General features: G+C 44.8%; 1 protein-coding gene across 4 annotated transcripts in view; it reads right to left on the minus strand.

Annotated features, from left to right (window-relative positions):
• DNAH8 (dynein axonemal heavy chain 8) overlaps nucleotides 1–13407 on the minus strand; it is a 1091167-nt gene that overhangs the window by 446694 nt on the left and 631066 nt on the right. For all 4 annotated transcript variants that reach the window (XM_075598772.1, XM_075598771.1, XM_075598773.1 and 1 more), the window contains one exon: nucleotides 1486–1732. In XM_075598772.1, the coding sequence (XP_075454887.1) occupies nucleotides 1486–1732 (247 nt within the window). The remainder of the gene's footprint in view (nucleotides 1–1485; nucleotides 1733–13407) is intronic.

Here is a 13407-nt window from a genome sequence, read left to right on the forward strand (position 1 = left end):
TCTTTTCACCAGCAGCATGCTCCTTACACGGAGAAGCACTGTGAATATATATATTCGTTTTACAAACTCAATTCTGAAAGATCTGCCATGTCCCCGATATTTTCAAACCCAGACTTCTCCTTGGGCCTGAGCCTTTCCACAGTCAGAGTGTGACAGTCAAAGGTGTTTCATAGAATAAAAGACGTTATGGACAACTCCAAGGTCCTCCCTTTTCCCACACTCATGGATTCTCACAGTCTTCCTGGGAGTGAACTTTTTTGCTATCTCAAGATAAAGGGATTTGCTCGGCGGTTAGGCCCTCCTCCACCTCTAGCTCTTTCTTAGACATTATGACTAGATGCCCCAACACAAAAAGGGTCAATTTCAACCCTCTACTCCTAAATATGTCTCACTTCCCCAGAAGCAAAGGTTCCCTCTATATCACAATGGAAGCCAGAACCTTAATAAAATCTTAGACCCTAAGATCTGGGGTGAAATTTTCGAGGTGGCTGCCACGAGCTCCATCTGTACACAATCCAAAGAAAATGCATATAAGCTACGGTACAGATGGTATTTAACACCAGTGTGACTGTCAAGAATGTTCCTGGGGACATCCCCCTATGTCCCAAGGGTTGTGACCAGCAGGCAACATTCATACATATGTGGTGGTTATGTCTTAGGGTGGTAGAGATATGGAAAAAAGTACATAGATTATCGGAGAGGGTATTTGGCTTTTCTTTCCCTCTTGATCTGTGGTCATGTCTAATGAACAGACCTTAAGAGGAAATTGGAAGGCACTAGAACAAATTGATTGCCCACATAATGATGGCAGCTCGATGCTCCATAACCACCCTATGAATGAGTCCAAATCTGCCATCTCTTATAAAGATTAAAACAAGAATATGGTATTCCCTCAAAATGGAAAGTCTTACAGGTATCCTTAGGAACTAATAGTCAATGTTCCAGAAGGTATGGCAGTCCTGGTTGAGTTCTGAAAACCTCCATTCCCAGGGTCGTCCACCTCTTAACCATGCCAATATCCTCCTCTAATGACAAAAACATTCCATCCCCTAGGAAGTCTTCCCATAGCCCCGCAGTGGTAGACACGATAATCTTTACCGGGACATCAGAACTATAAAAACAAACATAGGAAACCTTCAGAAACCTTCAGGTACCGTATGTAAGAAGAGTACATACTGCTGTACATCTTGTATGTCTTTATTTATTGTGTAGGTATTTAGCCAAAATGTATAATGGATAAGTTACCAATATCTAAAATGTAAGCAAAATATTCTGTATAGGAATTCAATCAAAATCTAAGTGAGAAAAAAAGTTATAGGAACAAATGCTTTTTAATGATCATATGATTGTGTTGATATTTATCTCCAAAATAACCATGCAGTTCAAATGTTCAACACATGAAGAATGAGTGGAGTCATTAGGAAATACCCAGAAAACAGTTAAAACAAGGGGAAATAAAGCCACAAGCAATAGCAGTCTGCATACCCTTTTTAGCTTTCAGAGTCTTCCTCCACAGTGTAGAAAATATACCATCTGTCCAATCATTAGTTGCAGCATCTAATCTTCCAAACATCTGAGGTGCAGTAATTGCCTTTGGGTTCATGCGCATTTCTTTGTGAGGATGTCCACACTCTGTCATTGCTTTCATAAGCAAACGAATGACTGAAGTTTTTCCAGACCCACTAGGTCCAAGTGTCATCAACCCATGACGTACAACAGAAGTCTCATATAACTGTAAAATAAATAACATATTTTGCATAAATAATTAGTTGCCACTTTTTACAGTATGTGCTCTCCACTTTTTATCCATTTCTAAAATGATGCAGTAATATTTAGTGATAAAAATTATTAATATTTTTCAATTATTTAAAAAAAGTGTAATTAATACTTTATGAATCAATTATGTTTTTGTAGCACATAATGACATTTATTCAAGAGTATGGTAAGCTTAATTAGTTTCGCTTTTATGCCAATGCATTCATTGAAATATTCAGAAACATCTGATTATACCAAACAAATACACGTTGCATTTAGGAAAAATGAAATTAGATATGATGGCCATTTTGTAATATATTCAATATATTATTAACTTTTCAACAAAACGTTTGTACACCATATATATTGGGGCTCAGTAGTTACTGTCACGGGAGACAATGTTTATTAACACCTTTTTATACCGAGATCATTGATTGAGCAAAGCAAGGTGGTAAAATAAAATGTAATTTATTTCAGGAAAAGAGATACACACAATGTAACACAATTTACAAGGTTAACACACTTACTGGGAATAGGGCTAACGAATAAATCTATCCTTAAAACAAAATTTACAAAAATGACCTCTGTAGGAGCCCTTTTCCTTGACCGGTAGGTACTCACGAAAGTCCTGGAACTGATTTCGGCATGCAATGCCGATCACGACCGCTATGTTCTCAAAAGCAGGACATAGAAACTTTTCTGAGTTGAAAATCCATGAAGCCGGCTCGCGTCTATTCAGTACAGAGCATCTTTGAATTTGCTGCTGTTGATTTGGCGCTTGGAATCTGCGCCCCTGATTGGCTGCAAGCCCTCTTAAGGGTTTCAGGCTCTCATTCACCAACCTCTACAACCTATCAGAGTCTGGGAATTCCCTTGCTAGCCAATCACGATTTGCCGGTATTGTAAAGCCGGGCGGGCACCTTTTCTCAGTCTGTGTGTGAGGAATCGGGGAGTGCGTCCCTTGCGGCGCGTTCCCTCCTCGCCTATCTATAGTACTGCAGCGGCAGCTGCCGAAGATTCGCCCCCCGCTGATGTGCGCATCACCGTTCCTGTTACAGAGCGTGCACGCACCCGCTCTTTCTATGCACGGTCACTGAGCATAGCTCCGCCCCCTCGGGATATGCCGCACCTCTGCTGTGCGCGGTGCACGCGCATGACGGCGTGCAACGAGCCCCAGCTACGTGTCAAGCTTTGCAATGAGCCTTGTCTCCTGCAGCCTATCCTGGCATCTGCGGAGGCCCCGTCTCCGCTCCCTCCCCTACTGGTTCCTGTCTCCTATATAAGACTGCCTCTTCCTGGTATACCTTGCTGAACACAGACTTTGTGTAGCCTTGTGTGTGCCCGGCTTGTCCAGCCCAGTCCTGCTTTGATTTTTACAGTTACCCCTCGTGTACCGACCTGGCTTTGCATTTGGATTCTCTCTAGCTCATGACCCCTGGCTTATGGATTAACCTCTCGTGTACCGACCTGGCTTTGCATTTGGATTCTCTCTGGCTCTTTACCTCTGGCTTACGGATAACGACTATGTGTACCTCTCCTACCCTTGGAACCTGGCGAGTATTGGATTAACCCTCTTTCTTCATAACCAGACCCAGCAGCGCTACAAACCACCTACTGGGCCCGCCTTTGCTACTGTGGGTGTGTGGCACTGTCCTTCCCGCCTCAGTGCCGGGGTCAGGTCTTGTCTGTGGGCTCGCACAAGCGTGACACTGTGAAGGGGCATGCGTCAACCTGGCACCTCTGCCTCTTTGCATACTGAGCCCACCTGCTGTCCAGGCTCCACAGAGTCTGGACTCTGGAAAATGGTGGCCATATAGCCCTGTGTTAGCCCAGGATGTGGGTACTCATGCTGAACTGCAGTACCCCTACTGTTCTAACACCTTGGCATCCCTGAGACTTTAAAGTCCTGACTTCTCACATACCCATAGGCACCAAGCTTGGTAGCCATCTGGGCTGCTCGGAATTCATGACTTGGAAATCCCACAGTTTATTTACAGGTTACCAGTACATATACCTATTAAATATAATCCTTTAATAAAATATACTGTGTCCTGTCTTATGTGTGGTAAAATATATAAGTCCCTGTTCTGGTGTCAGGGATGGAGTGAGTCTATATATTCCCCACATTCACTAGCCTCATACTTGGCACACTTTAGAAAAATAACTTTTAAAATTTTTACACACACAAACCACTCTCAGCTTTATTACTTAAAAGAAGTGCCCCCTGAACCCCTTTACTGGTTGCAGGGTATCTGGGCATGTATCTGTGTACCACTTTTTATCCTAGGGACCCCTCTGTCTACTAGGGACCCCGTGGGTGATCGCAGCTATACATTAACCCCTTCATGACGTACTGTACAATTGGAAAAAGCCCCAGTCAATGGGACTTTGCATGCGATAGCACATCATCTGTGCTTATCACACCTTACAGTTCAACTCGTTTTCAAAAATTATTATTTTTTTATCTCTTCACAAAATAAATCTTGCTCTATTTAATTAAAGATTGGCATGCAAGAATGAATGGTAAAGATAGGAGAAAGGTAGGTGTTCCCAGCATTCAATACATATAGGAAATAATATTTAAACACCAAGTTGTATCAAAAAAGTGGAATTGAATTACAAATGAAACAATATAAGAGTATAAATACGTAGACAGATACTGCATGAATACACATATCTAGGAAAAATGGTATAAAAATAGATGTAAGTGTAACCCTTACTCCCCCCCCCCCCCCACCCTCCCAAATTTCCTGGATAGGGTCTTAGGGTCTCCTAGGGAGTCTAATGCTAAGGCTATGTGTCTTTGTGTGGTGCGTACCTGCTGGCAACAGGGGGCACTGAGTCTCCCGCAATGACATGGGGGAGAAAAGGACAGGCTTCTGGGGTTGTGCCTCCGTCTCTTCTACTGGTGCAGCGCCTCCATCTCCTGCAGTCCCCAGCTGTATGGAGTGAAGAACCTACAAGAGAGTTCTCCTTCCCCTCCTCCCGATACATTTCACTCTCAGGCAGGAGTATAGATAAAAGTGCAAGATCTTTATTGGCCTCTTCTCTATTCAGTAGACAGGTTACACTGCAGGCTGTCTTCCCTCAGGATGTCCCTGACCTCACTCCAGGCCTAGGGCACCAAGAGTGGGTCCAGCTCTTCCCCTACCCTCTAGGCAGGGTAGGAGGAATGGGGTGCACACTCTCACTCCCTGTAGGGATGCCTCAAGCCTGCCAGTCCTGGCAGCTTGATCTGTGTCACCCTTGTCCCGCTCACTCCAGGGACACACTCACTCTAAATAGGAAGTGGCAATACTCTAAGTAGCTCCAGCAGGCACCGCCCCTGTGTCTTCTGATTGGACACAGAGCCTGATGACCAGCCTTCACTGCCTCACTGTACTGCCTGAAGTGGGGAAAACCCATGATTGTTCCTGGCAACCTGCCCTTACGTGGGCAGACCTATAGCCCAAATCACACAGGGCTACATAAGCCTAACCGGCTTATGGGGGAGGGAGGGGAATGGAAAAAGGGGAAACAAAAAAAGGAGGGGGTTTAGGAGGAAAATCAAAAGGAAAACAAAAGCTAAAAAAGGGTAAAATAGGGAGCTGATGTGGCGGAAAAAAAGGGGGGGCAACGTTTCGTGGCTGAATGCCCCCTCCTCGGGCCAATTCCCACAGCACCTCTCAAGAGGGACACGTGGTTCTGCCCTTTGACCCAAACCACAAAGGTCTCCCTCCGTAAAAATAGGGAAACTGCACTAGAAGAATCTAATAAATTCTAACAAGCATAAAAATCACTGTAACAGGGAACACCCTATACAGACAAAATAGCATGGATAGCCTAGAAGGGAAATCAACATAAGGCCTCTATGGTAACACTAACCCTCTGTGCAGAAGGTACAGTACTAAATAAACAGTTCTGCTTAATGTTCCTTAATGGGTATAGTCAGTCTAGTACCACAAGCAAGCTTTGCCTCATAGAATGGAAAAATGCAAAGGCCAAACGCTACAGGAGCAGAGTTATCAGTCCGTCTGAGCAGCTGCCAGTAATGTGTACCAGCTGCTGGGAGATCTTTAAAGGCAGGCAGATCACCTCACGCTAGCCGGGTGGGCGGAGTCAATCCCCTTCGGTGCTTCACATTGGCCGCTGTTTGCTGTATCTTAGCTGCAGGGTAATCAAGGCAAATGCTGTTGTTTCTCTGGCGTCTGACGTCACACGTGAGGCCCCGCCAACAAGAGTGCTGACGAGTCCGGTTTAAGGCTGCGGCAAGATAGGCGGCGTGTCAATGGGACGCGGGGGGCATGTCAATGGGATGCGACGGTCGGGACATATATCTGAATCTATTGCAGGGACAGCATCTATTGCAGTAACAGTATATATATATATATATATATATATATATATATATATATATATATATATATGTAGCCCTTGTACCCCCTGGGTACTGAAACTACCTGTGCTGCTATCACCTCTTCGGCTCACAAGAGGCCTGAGCCTCCGCTACTGGAAGCTTGGGCTATACTTATTATCTTATGCAGCGCCTCCACCGGCGAGGGATCCCAAAGTAGTGGGAGGAGCCCCTCACCGGAACCGATATACACAATGATTACATACACTTGTATATGAACAGTATTTACTAAACACATACTGTAGTGCCCACGGCTATTCTAACACAAACCAGTGGCAATCGCCAAAAAGACCCAGGTACACCCAGGTATATGCTGGATACATGCCTTAAACTTGCCTTAAACTAGACCCAGCATTTCTGCATTGATTAATGGCCCATCAGATTAACAGCGGTGGTCCCTGGCAGTCCCATTCAAACTGAATGGGACTGCTAGGGACCCCTGCTGTGTTAATCCTATGGGTCATTAGTCAATGCAGAAATGCCTTAAACTTGCCTTAAACGAGCCAGGTTACACCCAGCACATACCCAGAATGTAACCGGGCTAGTTTAAGGCAAGCTTTAGAATACTTGTGGTCTCGTCTGTATATTGCATGTACCATACCATAACAAAGCCACAGCATATGACCCAATAGTGTCACCGTCTGGGTGGATGTTCCCACAGCATTGAATGTCTGAAAGCACTGGCAGATTATTGCCCCACAATAACACCTCCCGATTGAGAACCCCAAAGTACTGGAGTGCCTGGGAACTTAACCCCTGAGTGTCCACCAGCAAGTTCTTCCCAAAGAGAGTGTGTGTGTGTGGGATAGCGCGCTTCCCTGTGTGTTGGGGCCCGTTGGTTCACTTGTTAATACCTCCTTGGTCTCAGTCCAGACCAGGACAAACAATGGGACTCCGTAGATCAACGGCGTGGTTCCGTGCTGTAATCTGCTGCGTCTTTCCCTGGTGGATCCTTAGGCGGATGCCTCTGGAGGGGTCTCCCAACTGGAGAGTACCCCTATAATTAGTCTCTAATATTGAGTCTTGATCAGCATCAGGCAACAGGTTGCACTTTTACTTCAGGAACAGACCTGCAGCATATCTACCAGCACTACTATGGTGAAAAGGTCCCTATCTGCGGGCCTTCCCTATAGAATACACTGCTTAGTTCATCTACAGTGAGTCAGGGAACTATCTGGGACCTTGTGGGCAATTCTGGCCTAGCCCACCGAATGTCCTCTCCGAATGTCTCTCATATATGTAGAGGTATCAGTACCGTGTTTGCCGAGTTTCAGTAATCAAAAATGAATAGACGATATCATTCTGTGGCTAACGAAATGCTTTTATTTGTGCGAGCTTTCGAGATACACTGATCTCTTCTTCCGGCGGTGTTACAATGAATAAAGCAAGCAAAGGGTTTACTTAAAAACAGTGTCTCTTGGAATGTTATCTGTGCTTTTCCCTCCCCCATGTGTAGATGTGATTTATGACTAGAGGTGTTAAATGGTCCCTGAATGTTAGTGATGTAAGAGTGTGTGTGTGTGTGTGTGTGTGTGTGTGTGTGTGTGTGTGTATTTATCTGTGTAAATATAAATGAATGAAGAGCCCACAGTGTATACAGTGCTTTACAAAAGGTCTGTGTGGAGTGGGAGTGTATATTAATGGTGCAGGTAGGTGTGGAAATGTGAGAGAGTGTTGCATTACTAAAAGTGTGTGTAGATACTATGTGGTCCCTATTAGTATATAGGGATGGAATAACATGGAGTATTTGTATGTGTAAGAGACAGCTGTGTGTGCATACATATAGCACAGTATGTATAGGCATGGCCTTTAGCACTCATGGGAAGAGAGTTCACTTGTTTCAGTAATGACTCATGAAACTTCGGTCTCGGTTTAGGCCACCGCTAAGTGTCACGAACCGTTGCATAAATTTGTATTCATGCAACCGTCTCTCTTTCTGTGTTTTAAGATTACCTTGGAGTATGGCCACCCTCAGATCATTCATCTTATGGCCAGAGTCATAGAAATGTGCGCCAACAGGACTGTCTCTTGTTCCGCGTGTGATGCTGTGGAGATGCAGGTTCATTCTCTTAGCCCATGTCCCGTCTCACCTATGTAGTAGCAGCCCCCTGAGCATTTCATGCACATGATGAGGTACACGACATTGCTGAAGGAACTGGTCAACCTTCCTCTGATTTTGTACTCCTGATTCCTGTGTGGTATTTGTATTGTGTCCGCTGTGTGGAGCATTGCACAGGTTTTGCATCTTGCGTCCTGGCATGGTTTCGTCCTGAATTCAGTTGTACTGCTGAATACTTTACTCCTCACCATAATTTTCTTGAGATTATGAGGTTGTCTGTATGATAATAAGGGTGTTTCAGGGAAGACCTGTTGCAGTCTTGTATCTTCCTGTAGGATGGTGTAACAGGGGACTTATCCCTGTTCACAAATATGCCTCTAATCCAGCAGTGTGGTGGTTAATGGCTGGTAGCAAATTAACTAACACCACCTGCCTGATTAGAGGTGGTAGAAAAAGCCTGCCTTTGAGACAGGAAGTGACTCCTTAGCTCTGAATGAGAGCTGACCTTTGGAGACACCACATGTCTTGAGCTCTGTCAAGAAGAAACAGCAGAGCTGATTGCAAGACACCAAATAAGACTTCTAAACCTGGATTTATTTATTTATAAAATATTTTACCAGGAAGTAATACATTGAGAGTTACCTCTCGTTTTCAAATATGTCCTGGGCACAGAGTAAAACAAATAATACATGGTTACAAGTACAGATACATAAATGAACAGGGTATACATTATATACAAGACATTGCGTGCACAGTTAAAGAAAATATATATTATGAGCGTATGAAACAGTTACAGACCAGATTAAAATGTGAGACAGCCTTAGATTTGATAGAGCTTAAACTGGTGGTGGATGTGAGAGTCTCTGGTAGGTTGTTCCAGTTTTGGGGTGCACGGTAGGATGCTGATTTTCTGTGCACGCACGGGTGCGGTTCCAGGAGAGCAGAGAAGCTTACTCTACAGCAGCTAACAGATAAGACTTTCATTCTAAAGAGACTTCTTATATCTGCTTATGTCATGCTATGTGTTTTGGGCTGGGAGACCTGCTTAACTAGGAGTTGTGAATTGCATGGGATTTCACTAGAAATACTCCCAAGTGAATTAAGCTTTGTTCCCCCCCCCCCCCTGTGTTTGGACGATTTCCTGATAAAAAGGAAAAGGCACAATAAAGCCTTATTATAATTCCACCTTATAAAAGCCTCCAATTGTGTACCTCTGTGAACGTCCGTCTACAGATGGATTGTAGTTCCCTGGCGATCTTGCGCAGGGCTTCAAGGTGTGGGTTATATGTGACCACCAAAGGTACCCTGTCGCTTGTCTCTTTCTGTTTGTATTCAAGGAGATCACTTCTTGGTATTCTGGTGGCTTTGTGAATTTGCTGGTCTACAATTCTGTGGTTATAACCACGGTTTATGAAATCTGATTTCAAGGCTTTAATCCGCTGGCCTCTGTCGGCTTCGTCGGAGCATATCCGGTTGTATCGTATGGCTTGACTGTATATGGTTGCATGCTTAGTGTGGGGGTCGGGTGGAAGCTGTTGTCCCTCAAATAGCTTGCTCTGTTTGTAGGTTTGCGGTATGCAGAAGTCTTTAGTTGAAAGTATCTGAAGGCTGAAATCCCATCCTCGTGGGGGATGTTTGTATAAAGTGACTCTACATCCATGGTTGCTAGTAGTGTTCCTGTTGGGAGGGGGCCAATGGCATTAAGTTTGTTTAGGAGGTCCGTGGTGTCCTGGATATAGCTGGGTGTGTTCCTGACAAGTGGTTTTAGAATGCCCTCCACCCAGCCAGAAATCATCTCAGTAAGTGTGCCAGATCCAGAGATAATAGGGCACCCAGGGTTACCCTCTTTATGAATTTTAGGGAGCATGTAGAATGTGCCAGGTTTTGGGTTAGCTGGTATCAGGTCCAGAATTTGTTCTCTTGTGTGGATCGGGAGTGTTTTAATGATCCTGTTGAGTTCTCTCATGTATTTTTTTGTTGGATCCTCCTGCTGTTTGGTGTAATACTCCTTGAGAAAGGGTGAACTCGCCCGAAACGCGTGGGGGGAGGCCTTTTTGTTATGTTCCCTAGTATCCGTTTTATGTAGTTTCAATAAATTGTTTTTACTTCAACCTGGTGAGTCTGATAACCTACCGGAGCAGCGCTGATATCGATCATCTCATCCCTTGTTTACATTTTTGATCGCGGTCGCGCAGGATGTGTGTCATTCACCCCTTCAGGGGAACGCACAGCCGGGAGCAACAGAGGGGACGGACTATTGTGAGTTGGCAGTACTCTATCCGTGGGCTGCTGCATCTGCAGCCGCTTGCCCCACATGGGAGGCGGGTCTGCATGCGGCTCTTACCCCGCTTCTCCATAAGGCTATTTTCCTGCTCCATATATTTCTTCATCAAAGCTGGACAGCTGCGGGGGTCTTCCTGGAGTAGACAGACGGTCTCTTTCGGCATCGGACACACAATGTTGGACAAATAACAAATGGAATATATACACTTACTTAGGAAGAGGACAATGAAATAACCAGGATTCTGGTTAGCAGTTCATCAGGCATCAGATATCATTTAGGTAAAATAACGAAGACAATGGGCATAGAGCTTACAATCGTTTATATGTGATTTGGACTCTATCCCTAACATTGGGACTCAGGCATTGGAGAACAATTACCTGGGCCCAATTACCTTTTGCCATCTTAAGTGGGAAGCAGCAAGGTACCTGCCCCCAGGTGGTTGGCACATGCGCACAGCCCTCTAGTCAGAGTCCCATTTCCTGAACCCCACACTAACAGGTTGGCGTCTCCAAGTCTCCCATTTTTTTTATTCTGGCCCAGGAAACTCCGACCAGAAGTGTGAAGCACGACACTTAATACAAGTACCCATGTCCTGCTCTTCCGCACCCTAGAATACTTAATCAGGGTGGGGGAGCCTTTGATCAGGGGTCTTTCTGTCACTGTCACACTGTCACCCCCATGCCATTAAAATACCTTATGGGCCAGTAACTTTTGCGGACTTTATCGTAGGCACAAAAGACAGTACATTTACAACAATTTATATATATAAAAATATTCCGTTCGGTTGGGCCGAGCGGCTAAATATTGCCATGCCCTCATGCCGCAGGGGACTCTCCATGGTGGCCAATTTTCAGCTCGCTGTGGCCCACCGAACCGGAGATAACAATCTGGGACTTTAAAACCACATGTTACACAGATTGCATTTCTCCGCCATTGGAGTCAATGGCAGCAACCAGACTTTAGACAGTTAATCGTTCGGTTGATCGGAGAGGGCTTGAAATTGCCATACAATCATGCCGGAGATATGACTGCAGGGTGGCCAAATCCCAGTGCTCTAGCCCTCACCGAACCGGAGATAATGGTTTCAGGTTTATACACTTTTGCACTTCGCGTTTTAAAACCTAGCGGCTTTTTCTGCCATTGTGGTCAATGGCGGCGACCCTCTTGGCGGGCGCGACCCTTTCTCGCGGCCATTGCCCATCGAACCCGGTTGGGGTCGAGTGATGGGGTTCCCATGAGCTAGGGGCAGAAAGATTTGGACCGCTAGCTGCCCCAGAACCAAAGATAGGATTTTAATAGGTTTGAACTTGACCGTGACCGAGTTCCCACGGCAATTCTGTGATCAAAGCCCTTTCTTTGAGATTGTAGCTACTTTCGGATACTGCGGCTTGGCAGGCATCCAACTCAGTTCCTGGAGAGCGGACTCTAGGTATTTCCCATTGAAATGCATTACGCCATTCATTTCAATGGGGAAGCTCCGCTCATCTTCTCGGGCGCCATCTGCTGGTCTTCCTAGGTATAGGGCCAAAAACCTTGAAATCTCCATTGACTTCTAAGGAGCTCCAATCGCGACCTATGGACAGTGCCGGCAAATGGTGGGTGTAAAGGCGGGAAGGGGAACAAAGGGCTATAAACATACAAACACAGTTAACCCTTTCCCTCCCGACCTGATCCCAGTGTAGGTGCTTGGTGCAACCATCGTAGAAGTAAAAACACATGTAATTAGGAAAATACATTTCAACCGAAGGGGAATACACCTATTACTGAGGCAGGGGAATAAAAGTACATTTAACCATTGTTATAGTTAGCCCCTCGCCTCCCACACGATGGTAGAGGTGGCCAGCTAACTCCTACGCTATTCACCCTGCTCCCCTCCGGATGGGGGAACAGGCTATACTGTTAATACAGTAAAACAACATAACAGTAATAGATGTTGTAAAGAAATAATCAACTCTTAATCTATACCAAAATGATAGAAACAACAATAGAACTTAGTGGAACAGAATGCTATGTAGAGTTTCATTAATCAAAATATGTGAGTATATCTGTATGTACTGTATTCTAAACATTATATTCTCAGCAAGAGATATAGAGGTCTGTTATAACCTGTATTGTAGGATTAAATACATCTCATAGAAAGACAAACCTTCTAAGCTTCAAAGCTTCAAAGCTGCTAATAAGATGAAGGAAGTTGTTCAAATACCCCCAAATGGTAACATAGTGCTTAGGGGCTGAGTACCACCTGACGCCATGGAACCAATGATATGGCTGTGTCTACAGGAAAGGAATAAATATTGCGTGCTGGGACAGGAAGAGGCAGTCAAGGTCTGGACAGAGAGGGTAGGTAGATGTAGAGGTAGAGGTATCAGTATTTATATATATCTCGAAATAGCAGTGATTACCCCTGTTAAAGCGAGGTAATGCATAAAACAACATGTTAAATAACATGTGTATTATCTCATTAACTATTGTTTTCAACAGCACTACCCTAAATAATGTGCCAGCATTAATGCAACACATTACACTGGCGACACACTTTATTCGAGCTCGGCTAGTCCCACGAATTCGGGTATACCCGGGTGTATTGAGGTTTGTGACTGTTTTCTGCCAGAGTGCATTGGGTTATTTTCCAGGCAGGGATTGAAGCATTTTATTCCCGCTGGCTGCAATACTGCACAGTATATATATATATACTGCATTACAATTCATGAATTTATGCCATCTGGTAGACACGCGAAGCATTGCAGCCTATTAAATCCTAATCATTATCATTTAACAGATCAGCCGCCCGTCAGCCAGGCATGAACCCAGGCTGGGAAGGCAAACGCAACAGGGCTTGTCAGAGGTGAGGAGCGGCGCATTCCAGGTATCTGCCAGGTACATACTGGGTATTTGCTCGAATAAAGTGTGTCGGTG

Source organism: Ascaphus truei, chromosome 4 (genome assembly GCF_040206685.1).
Source record: "Ascaphus truei isolate aAscTru1 chromosome 4, aAscTru1.hap1, whole genome shotgun sequence".
Taxonomy (NCBI): Eukaryota; Metazoa; Chordata; class Amphibia; order Anura; family Ascaphidae; genus Ascaphus; species Ascaphus truei.